Source organism: Lytechinus variegatus, chromosome 7 (genome assembly GCF_018143015.1).
Source record: "Lytechinus variegatus isolate NC3 chromosome 7, Lvar_3.0, whole genome shotgun sequence".
NCBI classification, from domain to species: Eukaryota; Metazoa; Echinodermata; class Echinoidea; order Temnopleuroida; family Toxopneustidae; genus Lytechinus; species Lytechinus variegatus.
Genome location: NC_054746.1, coordinates 10,302,888 through 10,316,708, shown reverse-complemented (window position 1 = coordinate 10,316,708; position 13,821 = coordinate 10,302,888). Strand labels below are relative to the sequence as shown.

The window sequence follows — 13,821 nt, the reverse complement described above, 5'->3', positions numbered from 1 at the left end:
TCTTTTCCAGGGCATAGCATTTTTATCTTATTGAGAAAAATAACAAAAAAGCTGCTCCAAAGCATAGCATTTTCTTCTGATCAAGAAAAAAAGAAGAAAGAAATCCATTCCAAAGCTTCGCATATTTTTCGTTACAATGAGCTGCAATTTCGGTGAAAAGCAGCCGCAGAGTGCTGTCCGACCATCGCCTCTGCGCGAGACCCGTGCCACCGGGCTAGCTGCATGCACGTATGCCCGTTCCATTTGGGATGCATACGCACTTACACGCAGGCGATCAGTTCCAAGGACCCTTGTTTTTACAAACATTTGTAGTTCCAATAAACCCCGCTCCAAAGCCCCCGTTGTTTGTCTCGCCCGCCGCACATACGTACCACTTTTTTTGGTTGAGTCCCCCCCCCCCCCCCCCCCGATGGGAAGTATGGGAAATGAGGAAGTAATGACCAGGCATTTTGATATTTTATTGACAGGCCACTTTTCATAGGGCTTGTGTTTATATAAATTACAACATAAATGGGGAAAAAAGAAAAGGCACACAAAATCTCCAAGACCAATGACATGAGCATCCCCGGCCTGTTCTTTGGTGGCTTTTGATTCATTTTAAGCCCTGAAAATGATTCTCTAGTGCATTATTAATGTAGTTCTCAATTTCACTTAAAGTTGTAAAACTTTGTTCAAGAATTATATCTCATGTTTTGTAAATTTCTACTTTTTGAAAATTGGGAAATAAATTTGAAATTGATATTGAAAATATAATTATTTTGAACAAGTTTTCATTATGACACTGCAGAACATCTGAAAGAGCGTCTTGAAGACTACATCCAGGAGAGCAGGTTTGGTGGTAAACTGAAGCTGGTGAGGAACTCGGCTCGAGAGGGCCTGATCAGGACCAGGATCATAGGAGCCCGCCATGCCACGGGAGATGTGCTGCTGTGGTTGGATGCGCATTGTGAAGTGGGGATCAACTGGCTACCTCCTCTCCTCACTCCCATTGCCGTTAACAGGTATATATCATTGTTGAAGTTTGGATTGGGCTTCAATGTGCAAAGAAGATGACTTTTAAAAGAATGACACGATACTAAATTGAAGACAAAAATAAAGAATAGAACATAACATTTTAATAAACGGAACATGTTTCAAGGTGTCGCACCTCATCATCAGCCTAAAAAATCATAAACAGAGTCATTGGTATTTATACAGTTAGGATGTCAAGTAAAATTTCAAGAATGTAGTTACATAAGATTACAAGGTGTGAATTTAATTGTTAAATGGAGTGAAGGAACACAAATTTTACAATGTCTATGGATTTATCAGATAGGGGTGGGTTAAATTAATGGATAACATTATTTGGTAATTGCACACCTGTTTGTTTAGTTGAGGTTGTTTCCATTTGATGAAAAGCCCTTCTTTTATTTTTAGTTGAAAATCTGTTTGAGCAGTATCGATAATTTTGAAACAGTGCGTATTGAGTTTGACTTTTCCTAGTTGAGCCAGGAAATGTTACTGTGGCTGGATGCTCATTTTAAAATGGGGATCAACTAGCTACCTACCCCCATTGCTGTTATCAGATATGTTATTTTATTTTAATGATCTTCCTGGAAAGAAGCTAAAATTTATTCCCAATTTAAGTGGGCTGTTTTTACAGCGGCGAGTCAACTGCATGTATCGAGGTCACTCTTGATGAGAGGGGAGGCGATCAAGAGTATTTCATCAGCAAGAAAAAATGAAAAAAAACACTATCGGCTCTCCCCCATGCGAAATTTTTTCCATGGTTTTCGTGAGAGCTGATGTGCTTCGAATCAACCTTCTTTTATAGCGTCACTTTTATTTGAGATGCAAAACATGAAATTTAAGATATCCAGGGGCCCGTTGCATAAAGAGTTACAATTAAATGCATCTCCAAACATCAATCGCAGCTTAAATTCTAACTAAAGAAATTATTAGGGCCTTGCGCATGATTTTTCGTGTTGTGTTTGAACGCAAATCTTTTTGCAACGGGCCCCACGACATGATTGATTTGGGGTTTTCAGAGAGGCTACAAGAACAGAGATTTCTTTCAAACAGATTGCCCCTATTCTTGAATATGAGTTGTTCTGTTAGTCTTTAAGTGCTTGTTCCATTCCAAAATCAACTTGATTTGAATGATCAGGAAAAAATCAATCTACCATTGACTTACAATCAATATCAATCATAAAATTGGTTGTATCTTCATTTTACAAAGAATAGCAGTGTAATGAGACCTACACTGTATTCCTTTTAACTCCCACCAAAATGACTGGATTGCTCATCCTTATCTGCTTGGTTACAAATGTAATCAGTGTTGGGTTCGATGTATGCAGTTAGACTAACTCTGTGTACTTATAGAATATGGGGATGGGTACCATTCTGTAAAATGGGATTATCAGTTAATGAATGTTTATGAGTGCAATGGACTGAATACTTCATGAGGTGAAAGATGAAACGATCGAATGGATCATTCATTTCATCTTTCACCGAATGAAGTATTCTGTCAATGGCATGAATGAAAAGAACATTAATTAATTGTTTGGTTTATATATTACACCTGAAAATTTATTATTTTTCATATGAACTTTATTTTGATTCAAAATATGCTCGTTCATTTGATTGTACATACAACATGCTCGCTGCAAACACCTTTATACTTGTAGTGCCTTCAGTGGTGTGCGCATGCAATGGACAAAGTCGGTTTGGATCTAATATTACATGGCTGATGACGTCATTGTAAATAGACTGAATGATCGATATCAAACAACCAATCAAATGACAAGGATCTATCTAGGTGTCATATTTTTGTATATTTTTGTGACCTTTGTGAATTGTTGATTGAATGAAGGAATAATTGTTTGATTGATCGATTGATTGACCGATTGATTCAGACATCCATCCATCCACCCATCCATCCATCCATCCTTCCTTCTATCCGTCCATCCATCTATTCACTCATCCATAAATAAATAAATGAATAAATGAATAAATAAATCAATAAATCAATCAACAAACAAATAAATTAAATAAATAAATGAATAAATAAATAAACAAACTAAATAAATAAATGAATAAATAAATACATAAATGAATAAATAAATAAATAAACAAACTAAATAAATAAATAAATAAAATCATTTCATTCCTTTACCAGGACAACGGCAGTGTGTCCGATCATTGATGTGATAGATAACATGGATTATAGGGTGTATCCACAGGGTACAGGTGATCAGGATAGGGGTGGCTTTGACTGGAGTCTCTACTGGAAACATCTTCCTGTACCAGAGTTTGAGCAACGCAGGAGACAGCATGCTTCAGAACCTTACAGGTAATCCACGTAGAATTACCTAATGGAGATATAGATCTATTGAAGATGTTTATTTTTTTTTCATAACTTTTGAGTCCAGAGAAGTGATTGGTTGTAAAAAGCATCTCAAGTAATTTTGATACAAAATTTTAACGGAATGTGTTCATGATCATAAAACATTAGTTTAAAATATACTTGTGCTAAATAATGCACTCAAGTGTATTGAAGTTCAAGCTGAAGTTTCTGTTAGGATTTTGTTCTTTTAGTTTGAGCTTGTTCCCAAAGCTTAACTGACTTGACAGATATTTAAAATTTATCGTCTTTAGATTGAAAATCTACTAATTGGGCATTGCAAGGTATGTTCAATTGTAAAAAAATCCTAAATCTCTGAATCAAGCATAATGGGGCCATTGCAAGAAAGTTGATTTGCAATTGAAGGCAGATCAGCCACAAATATGTTAAATCAAAGGAATTAAACATAATTTTCCTGCAACATACCATGAGACTTAATTATGTAATGGTCCAAGTGCTTTAAATAAGTGAAACTCTATTGCAGTTCGGTGGATGCATAATATGGTGCGCTAGCTATCGTTTGGCAGCAGACAGGCCAGTTTTAAACTTATGGGTCGACATCACAGTGCAGCCAGCGCATAGTGCTGGTGTAAAGATGATTGAATAATGAAAACCGTATGAGGAGTGGAGGAAGAATTCACTAAATTTCCCAAAGAAATCTGCAGCAAATATCTCTCCCACCTCCTAGACCCTGGTAAACAGCATAATTTTATGCAAACTGGGGACCGTTTCATGAAAGTTTTCAGCACTGACAAGATGTCTTTCTCCGACAGTTACCATAGTAACAGTCAGAGGCCAGAGCTTCTTAGCCAATCAAAACCAAGGATTTCACTGAAATAGTCAGCCCTGACAATTTAGTCAGTGCTGACAACTTTCATGAAACACCCCCCCCCCCTGGCTAACCTGCATCAGTCATACAGCATAATGCACTAGCACGCTCAGCAGATGCCAACTTTTTCCCACAATGCATTGCAAATTTCAGGCCTGTTTGCTGTAACTGATGGGTAGCGCACAGTATTGCGAATCCACCGAATTGGAGCATCCTTGAGAGGTAAAAATCTGATATAGATATAGTTGTTTGAAAGTGGTGAAAGTAATGACATCATATACGCCTTGGCCTTGGAGTTTGCTTTCAAAAATTTGTGAAATAGCTCCTGTCTTAAGGCGACCGCACGCCTTACAATTGGTCTGCGACTCAATGTTGGAATAAAACGTAGAAGAATTTGATGCTAATATTGAGACTTGGAATGTCGTACTATGTAATGTTCTAAATCATCGTGCGAATACCTATGTTAAAATCTGTGACTATGCAACCTAAATGATATGTTCCATTCACATTTTCAGAAAATGAGCAAAATGCGATTTTTTCCAAAATCGAATCGCAAACAGTTGTAAGGTGTGCGGTTGCCTTCAGTACATGAACAATCAAGATTTTCATCTTTATATCTGTCTGTTTAGGTCACCAGCAATGGCAGGAGGACTCTTTGCCATGGATAGAAAATATTTCTTTGAACTCGGTGCTTACGATGAAGGACTTGAAATCTGGGGTGGAGAAAACTTTGAACTATCTTTTAAAGTGAGTGAAGATTCCTTAGTGGACAATGAATTAATTCAATTCAATGTTATGTAAAGTTATTGTCATTCCGCAGGTGAATAAAATTTTGATAATATGCATGTTTATCAAGGAATACCCTGTAAATTGATACTTTGAATTGAATGTAGCCTTATTGGCACGATACCGTCTGTGTATTGCGTGATCCAATTTAAAGTCTACAAGTGTCATGGGTCACATACACAAAAAGTTTGTGCATACAGCATCAAATCATTTGACATTACAAGAGTTTAGGCATGATATATATATTGGGGAATGATGTCAACTTGTGTGTTAGAGAGCCCCAGGGCCTGTTTCATAATGCCTTATGATTGTATGATTATGGTATCTTTGCTCATTGTGGTAATTGCCATGGAAACCTTGATAGTTATTAGCTACTGAATTTGTGTCGTGAGTTAGCAACACCTGGGTCCCGTAACACAAAGGTTAGCGATTGATCGCTAATTTCAAAGGACGATTCTGATTGGTTCATAGTTAGTCTACTTAGCGAAATGCGCATGCAACGGTGACCTTGACTGGTCATTTCATTTAGCGATTAATCACTAACCTTTGTGTTATGGTGCCCAGGAGCCATTAGCTGTTCATAAAGTTATGCATAACTTTATGTATGACCCTTATGTTGATCCTTTCTTTCTTGTGCTAATTAATATATCCCTGTGTAGTTGACTTGGCACTTTTTCCAAACTTAATGAACAGCTTTATGAAATGACCGCTTGTTTTTTACATCTCTTTCTTTGCTTAGATTTGGATGTGCGGAGGGTCGTTATTATGGGTACCTTGTTCCAGAGTTGGTCATGTCTACAGGATATTAGGGAAAGTCCCCTATTCAGCTCCAAATGGAAGCATGCTTATACTGAGTGAAAGGGTGAGTATTGTCAAAACTTTTTATATACACCAATTAATTTGGAAAAAAACCCTCATGAAAATATATTCACCTCACTTCAAAATAATATATTAAGGGTAAATGTTGATTTATAATAGCTGTCGGATTATAGGCAATTGAATGAATTTCTGAAACTAGCCATTTACAGCAATTACCGTCACAATGCAAAAAATTTTAATGATAATTGTAAATATGTTCTTGCTGAGACTGTCATACTCCTGATCTGGGGTCAATAGAAATTTATTAAAATTTCATCTTATCTTGTCTTAATTTGAACTTCATTTCCAGGTAAATAGAAATCATCTTGCCATTTGCTAGACCCTGCATGTACTGTATATTGTGATACAGAAATTATGTTTATCCCCTTTTCCCCAGTTTGTTTATTATTTATTTCTGTGCTTTTATTAATCATCATTAAATACCGCCCTGTACTTATTTTATTTTAATTTCTGTTTGCTCTTTGACGCAAGAAAACCATTAAGAACTCTAACTATCATTTTAGTTTTGATACCTATTGTTTGCATGGTACATGTATGCATTGAAGTACATGTACTTTTATTTGATGTCTGCACCTAATAACGATAGATATTAATTATCTCTGATGGATTTCCCTTTATTTTTGTGTAGAATTTACGGCGTGTTGTAGAGGTGTGGTTTGACGACTACAAAGAGTATTTCTACAGGAGCAAGCCAGAGTCCCTTCTTGTGTCCACAGGAAATATAGAGAAACAGCTTGCATTCAGGGAAAAGTTTAAATGCAAGTCTTTTGGTTGGTTTATGAAAGAGATTGCACCAGATGTCATAGAGAAATACCCTCTGCCTCATGCGAACAAATTTTGGGGAGAGGTGAGTGTCAACTTAGAGTTTTGATCTTGGCCATGCAGCTCAAAGCTTAGAATTGATCGTAGAACATTTTTCTATGATTGATTGCATTTATTACAATGTACAATTAATTGTGAAAATCAATTGTACGACTAATTGCTAACCTTTGTGTTTGGGACCCGTGTTTTCTTATTTTTTAAAGTATTTTATTTTGGATTGAAATTAGAGCACTTGTTAAATATAATGGCATCCTGTGCTTGCCTAATATTAGTATGATGGACTGTAATCATGCCCCCCTCCCCTCTCCTTCCAAAATGAATGAATGAACAATTAAGTAATAAGTTAATGAGTGAGTGAATCAGTGAATGGGTGGGTAAGTGAGTGGATGGATGGATGGATGAATGAAATAAAATAATAAAATGAATAAATAAATAAAACAGAAAAAAAGAAAAGCTGTGCAAAGGCAATTAATATCCCTTTGTTACTCTAACCTGAACCTTAAGGTTTTTTTCAAATCTTGCCATTGCAGAATGTATTGATAATGATAGGTTAGCATAGTAATGGTTTGACGACAGTCAATTGAATCTTGCCAAAGGAAAGAGTTTAAGATTTGTTTCTTTTAAAAATAACATAATTAGCTTGTCTGAAGTAGTGTAGTTTTTCTTCAGTACCTGCCAATTGTTAATCGTGAATATTCAATAATTTCTAAACGAAGACACCATGATCTCTTGAATTTCACTCTGTGCTATTTGATGAGCATTTTGTTGAAACTCATTAAGTCACATCATTATCTCTTTCTTTTCAACCAACAGATTCGAAATAAAAAGGGGGCCCACTGCGTCGACTCGATGGGGTCGAAGGACGGTGGGCGCGTGGGGATTTCATACTGCCATGGGGCAGGAGGTAACCAGCTGTTCCGGGTGACAGAGAACGGTCAGCTGCGTATCCATGACCAGTGTGCCTATGATCATTATAAGGAGGTCAGGTTAAGAAGGTGCGGTGGCTCAGGGGGAGGATGGTCCTTTGATGAGGTTAGTTTCAGGGGAATTCCCTTACCTCTGAATCGTAGTGCTCCTTGATAGATTTTGGGGTCATTAGATCAAAGGTCACAATGGTTTACATATACATGTTTACGCATTTGCATTATGATATTCTTGATACAAATACCCTTACCTTTCACAAAACAAAAAAATATTTGGTTTCTGAATTATGATGTTCATCTGATCTTTATTTTGAAAAATAGGAGTGCTTGGAAGTATACTGTATATATTTTATATCTTGGCAAATATTGTGATATGAATGTTGTAGAGAATAGAGGACACTCTTGGTATTATCAGACTACATATGAAAATGAAGCACAAAATATGGCACCATGGGTTAGGATCTTGGAACTATATAAAGAGAAGTTTGTCTTGAGTTGGTGTTGATCAAAGTGGCTTTCTGAATAGTTTGAGTATAAATCATCATCACTGGAGGATAAACATTCTGGACAATACATTCTGAGGTAGTCTTGAAACTGCAATTGCACTTTAAGAATCATGTCAATATTGTTTTGCTTGCTTTATTTCCCCTACAGTCAACGGGTCTTTTACATCACGCAGGCACAAGTCAGTGTGTGGAGCACAAGCCTGGGGCTAATGAGATCATACTTGCCAAATGTCTATCCTCAAAACCAAGTCAATTATGGGAAATTAGCAGTAAACATCTCAGGCATCATTAACACATAGCATCCCATAATCAGCAAACGATATTAAAGACGTCAAACTCCACGCCTGCTCTACGATCATCACTGGGTGATCATATCCTGCCAATTGCACGATCTCCTGAGGATGCTGCACGGTGATTGTATGACTTTGGTATGGATTCATGATCCCTGATGAGTCTACATTTTTCTTTAGTGCAGAATGATGTCAAATGGTAGAATTGTAGCCCTTAAATACATTGTAGGGGCATTGTACGATCAGTGAAGTTGCATCATATGATCAGTGCAAGGGCTTGGTTTACCGTTTAGCCACCCTACAGACAGTATAGGGATATTATATGAATCCGTGTGGGCCTCTGTGTGGCATTGTCTTTGGCCCTGTAAGATACCCAACATAAGATATCCTCCATTGGCTAAAATAATGTAAACACAGAAATCATAGCTTGAAGCCACCTGCGATGCCTCAAAAAGTCATACAATGATCGCAGCAAATGTGAATGTAACTGAATAGGTTACTATGATGGAACAAAGAGTTCCAAAGTGATAATACATGTTACTCTTTCTCCTTGAAGCATGATGAACAACTTCCACAACCTACATTGGTGGGTATCGATCTATGTTGGGTCCAAGATGCAGCCGTATGAATACGGTAAGTATCGAACTATAAACTGCACCTTTTCCTCGGTGGGCAAAAGCCAGAAGCCTGGATGCGGTTAATCCACAGAGCTACATGTAGGTCTGAGCCTAGCCAAACTCAGCCTGAAAATAAACCAAGACCAATAAACCAGTTTACAACTCATTGGGTGGCCAAGCGTAACCGCTTGGGGCAATGTCGTTCAGAGGGTGCTAGCCGTGTGTAAAAATGGGAAGGGACTATGACTACTGGTATCTTAATCAATAAATGCCCATCAAAGTTTGATTACAGTAACAAACACACCTTCCTTCATGAAACTGAAATCGACTTTATGAAAAGTTTGACTTTATAAAAAGTTCAGACAGATGCCAACCGACAGCACAGCACAGCCGATTAAGACCTGCATGGTATTGCAAGATTTGCAACATCAATGTAAGCTGGTGCTATTCACCTTACTGTGGCAGTTAAAAGGGATAAAAATTCAGTTTGATATTTTTTTGTTTTTGTGTGATTCATCCAAAAATGGTGGTGCGGTTTATTCACGAGTGCAGTTTATAGTCCGATACAGTACCTATTTAGCCCCATTGAAATCGGTGTAAATTGGTCTTGTTCAAACATTGTTGAACCAGCCAATATACACTAATGTTAATCGTGCCTAGCAGGTTTTCATTTATTCATTTCATGGGCCACCATGAACCAATATATATGAAATTTGTTGCATGGAAGATTTTAATCATACTCTTTTGAATTATAGTCGAAAAATTGCTGAAATGCACAAATCAAGATTGATGACGTCACACTTTATTGTAGTTGGTACTTCAATACACAATTTGGGGTCAACTCTGATGGCTTGCATCAGCTTTTCATTATTGCTTCTCAAAGTCACAATAGAAGTGCTAGAGGTTATGGGTTCAAACCCTGATGATTAAAGTGTACTTGCTATCGGCATCATGCCCTAGTTTTGCTGATCAAATAATCATTTTCCTGCCTGAAAAGTCATTACTTAAAACCCTTTTTAGAAAATCTGTGCTTTTCATCTAATGCCAAAAATTTGTTATTTTCAACTCAATGAAGTTGTCTTGTCAAAATATTTTTGTAATGTTACAGATGATTCACTATTTTTTATTTGATTTTACTCATTATTGTTATCCAAATAGAGTTTGATTAGTGGTAATTATCTAAAATCTACGTTTACTTGTACACATATTCTGAACTCTGTCATCAGCATTTCCTTTTCAATTAAAGGGGAATCCAGCCTTGGCCATAAAATGTTGTGTTTGGAAGGAGAAAAATAAATTAAACAGAATGGTGAAAGTTTGAAAGAAATCGGACAAGCAATAAGAAAGTTATAGCTTCTTTAAAATTGAGATCACTAATACTATGTAGATTTCAAATTGGCAACTGGGTAAGTAAATTATGACAAGGGGCAAGGACAACTTTCCCATAGGCCATGTACTTTATTATCAGGGATTTGTGGTTTTCTCCTAAGTACTTATTCCCCTGGGGCAGTAATCTAAATATAACCCAGGTAGTATATTGTTTTATGTCCTCATGAAAGAAAAATATAATTTTAAATAAAACTTTTGGGAAAAATGACATTTTAGCCATAATATGTATTGGAGTACATGGAAGAGTAGTCCTTGCCTTACATCACTATGACATCCCATATGCGGCCAATTTGAAGTCTCCATGGGTATAGTGATTACCAATATTTACAACTTTTAAAAATTCATAACTTTCTTGTTGTTTGTCCAATATTGTTCAACTTTCACCTATCAACTTGTCTGATTTTTCCTTCCTTATAAAAGCAAGTTTTTATTTGGGTTGGATTCCCCTTTAAATATTACTATTTTCTTTAGTAATTTTGATGTTTTTAAGAAAGTGCAATATTCATTTAGAGAATTTATCTCTGAGATGAAGATTATTTTAGGGAGTTTCATTCTATGTACTATGCGATGCTTGTGAAAGCTTGATATTTTGCATGTATTCACAAGTATAGAGCTTGAACATCATGCATTGCTTTTGATGTGAAATCAAATATGGTTCAATAGATTATGACATGTTAATATCTTAATATGGTAACTTCTCTGTACTGCCTAAAAATACTTAATTGTTGGTAACTATCATTTAAAGTATTGCTGTTATAAAATAAAATTTATAGATAAAATTTTTAGTCTAGTTACTGATGAATATATCCTATATTACATTGGAGATGATAGTTTTTGAGAATGCAAGTCAAAGAGCCTAAGCTTGATCTATTTTTATTTTGTTTTGTTAGAAATAAGAATTAATGCATTTTGAAATTGTATGATTGTGTTTGTGTGACATTTGAAGTTGTGGTGGACAAAATTGATACATGGGTTTGATTTTGATTTTTAGAAGTAAAAATTTTTAATATTATTTAGTCTTAAAGTAGCATGTCTGCATATCGTTTTACTGCAGTAAAAAGAATGTCCAAAGATATGACAAATTATGATATGCATTTTTCTTGCCAAAGTATAAACCGCAGTTGGCAGAATTACGAAAACTAAAGACTGGATATTTGTGTATATTTGCATCATCTATGGAAAAAAAAAGGAAAATTTCCTTGTCAAACTGTAATCATAGTATTGTTTGTATGATTCGGGGGGGGGGGGGGTGGGGATGTTACACAACGGGTTATGATTGAAGACAACTCCAAAATCAAGCGCAATATGACTTCTACCCACAAAACGCTTGTGGGTTGTGTTTAAATGCAAACCTTTCTGCAACACACCAAGGAGAGCATTTCATGAAAGGACTTGTTGGACGTGTTATCCGACACGTCCCAATTTATCCAACAGTGCTTCTCAGCCAACCAGCATCAAAGAAATTCGTCAGATCTGACATCTTGTCATTCAAAAATATTGATGAAACACTCCCCTGGTGGGCGTTTCATGAAAGTTGACAGCATTGACTAAAGTGCCAGTGCTGACAACAGAGAAATCCTTGCTTTTGATCGGTGAGAAATTCTGGCCTCTGACAGTTACCATGGTAACAATCACCATGGTAACAGAGAAAGTTAACTTTGTCAGTGCTGACAACTTTCATGAAACGGTCTTTAGGAGGGTGTTGTTTCTCAGAGTTAAGTGTGACATGGAGTCGTGCTTAAAGTCATAGACCCGAATTCTGAACTCGGGTTGTTATTGTTTAACTATGGAGAGCCAATTGGAGCACCAGCCCCTATTAAACAGTAATTCATTTTATTAACTCATGACACTCAAATTGTTTACAATTGTCTGGGAATGATAACTGAAGTATTTTTCTTTGTTATAAAAGCAAATGAAACAAAAGAGTAACAATATGAAATATACAATATAACATAATTTTTGAATTTTTAGCTCCCCATAATTTTAGTAAAGAGATAGACTTTGGTCTAAGTTAAACCTGACTTAAGAATACAGGCCATAGTAGCATTGGTCCCATCATGCTCAGAGGATGCGCACTACTAGGAAGTCATCAATGAAGTTTCTTGTTGAGACCAGCGCACACTATATGATCTGTTGCAATCCAATTTTCAATAAAACTGTAATAGCATTTGATATGAACATTCCAGCCTATAAAAATCTTAAAGTTTTGAATAGTCATTCAAATATTAAAATCAAAGTTCTAGTCTATGTCTACCCTCTCTTTAGGGATAAAATCAATTCCAAATAGTAATGACGTCATCATCGGCAGCGACTTGAAACCGATTTGGACTTTACTCTGATCTCAAGGCTTGCAGCAATGCAGAATTTGAATTTTTGTATTCCTAGAATTACACCAAACTTCAAATAAAATAATTGAACTCCTTGGGACTTTCTTATTTCATGTGTAAAAAGGTGATTTATTTAAAAATCGCGTCGCAACAGATCGTGACCTGTGTGCCAGGCTTTAGATACCATGTGCGCGTTCATTGTCATGTAAGCATGATTGCTTAGCGGACCTCCTGAAAATGGCATTGCCCGATTCCTGATGCTGTCATGAATTCAATGTCAGACTGTATAATACATCCGGCTTTCCTGTTCATCCATATCTCATCTGCCATTGACTTCATATGGTCGTTCTGTTGCGCAATATGCCTTAACATTAAATATAAGTGTTGTTTTACAAGATTGAGTGCTCTTATATATACGTGGTCTTTATGTTCAGTGAGATGTGTAAATATTGATGACAAAGTATTGAACAACGAAGTGAGTTTATGGAGAAGTTTTATCTTACAGCGATATCATGCTAGTTTTTGTTGCTTCAGCTGCAGAACGGCATTTTGTATATCATTTGGTATATTTTTCTAATACTAGCTATTCATGTACAATCCTGGTGTTTAAAAATAGATGGAAAATTATTATCATGAGATGTCTATGTTGTGTTTTGCTAATGCAATATTTTGTGATGTGCATTTCTCCGGACCGTTCATATCTAGAATTGGGTATTTTTTCATAAGTCATGTGTTCTTGAGTTACTCACCTATTTACGTACTTAACTTTGAAAGTGATGGTAGTATGAATCTCGGGATATTGTCATTGCCGAGTGATATTAATAGTTCATCCCCATATGTATGTACATTTAATGTATCCCCTATTATTTCTAAACATATTTTAAATGTAATGCATTGTCTTCCTGCAAATTTGAACTGTTAAACCTTGGTAATACTGATAAAAAAAAACAGTAATAGATCAGCACCGTAACACACAAGAATATTTATGGATTATGTTATTATACCCCAGGGCCCAATCTTACAGAGTTGTGATTGATCTGATCATCCTCAAATATATGGAATTGTTGACAT

General features: G+C 36.1%; 1 protein-coding gene across 1 annotated transcript in view; it reads left to right on the top strand.

Annotated features, from left to right (window-relative positions):
* LOC121418417 (N-acetylgalactosaminyltransferase 7-like) overlaps window positions 1-9,763 on the top strand; it is a 33,197-nt gene extending 23,434 nt beyond the window's left edge. The window contains exons 5-11 of the mRNA XM_041612263.1: window positions 788-1,001; window positions 3,158-3,331; window positions 4,841-4,958; window positions 5,737-5,859; window positions 6,505-6,723; window positions 7,512-7,730; window positions 8,276-9,763. Of these exons, the coding sequence (XP_041468197.1) occupies window positions 788-1,001; window positions 3,158-3,331; window positions 4,841-4,958; window positions 5,737-5,859; window positions 6,505-6,723; window positions 7,512-7,730; window positions 8,276-8,419 (1,211 nt within the window). The 3' untranslated portion in view covers window positions 8,420-9,763. The remainder of the gene's footprint in view (window positions 1-787; window positions 1,002-3,157; window positions 3,332-4,840; window positions 4,959-5,736; window positions 5,860-6,504; window positions 6,724-7,511; window positions 7,731-8,275) is intronic.
* The last annotated feature ends 4,058 nt before the right edge of the window (window positions 9,764-13,821 follow it).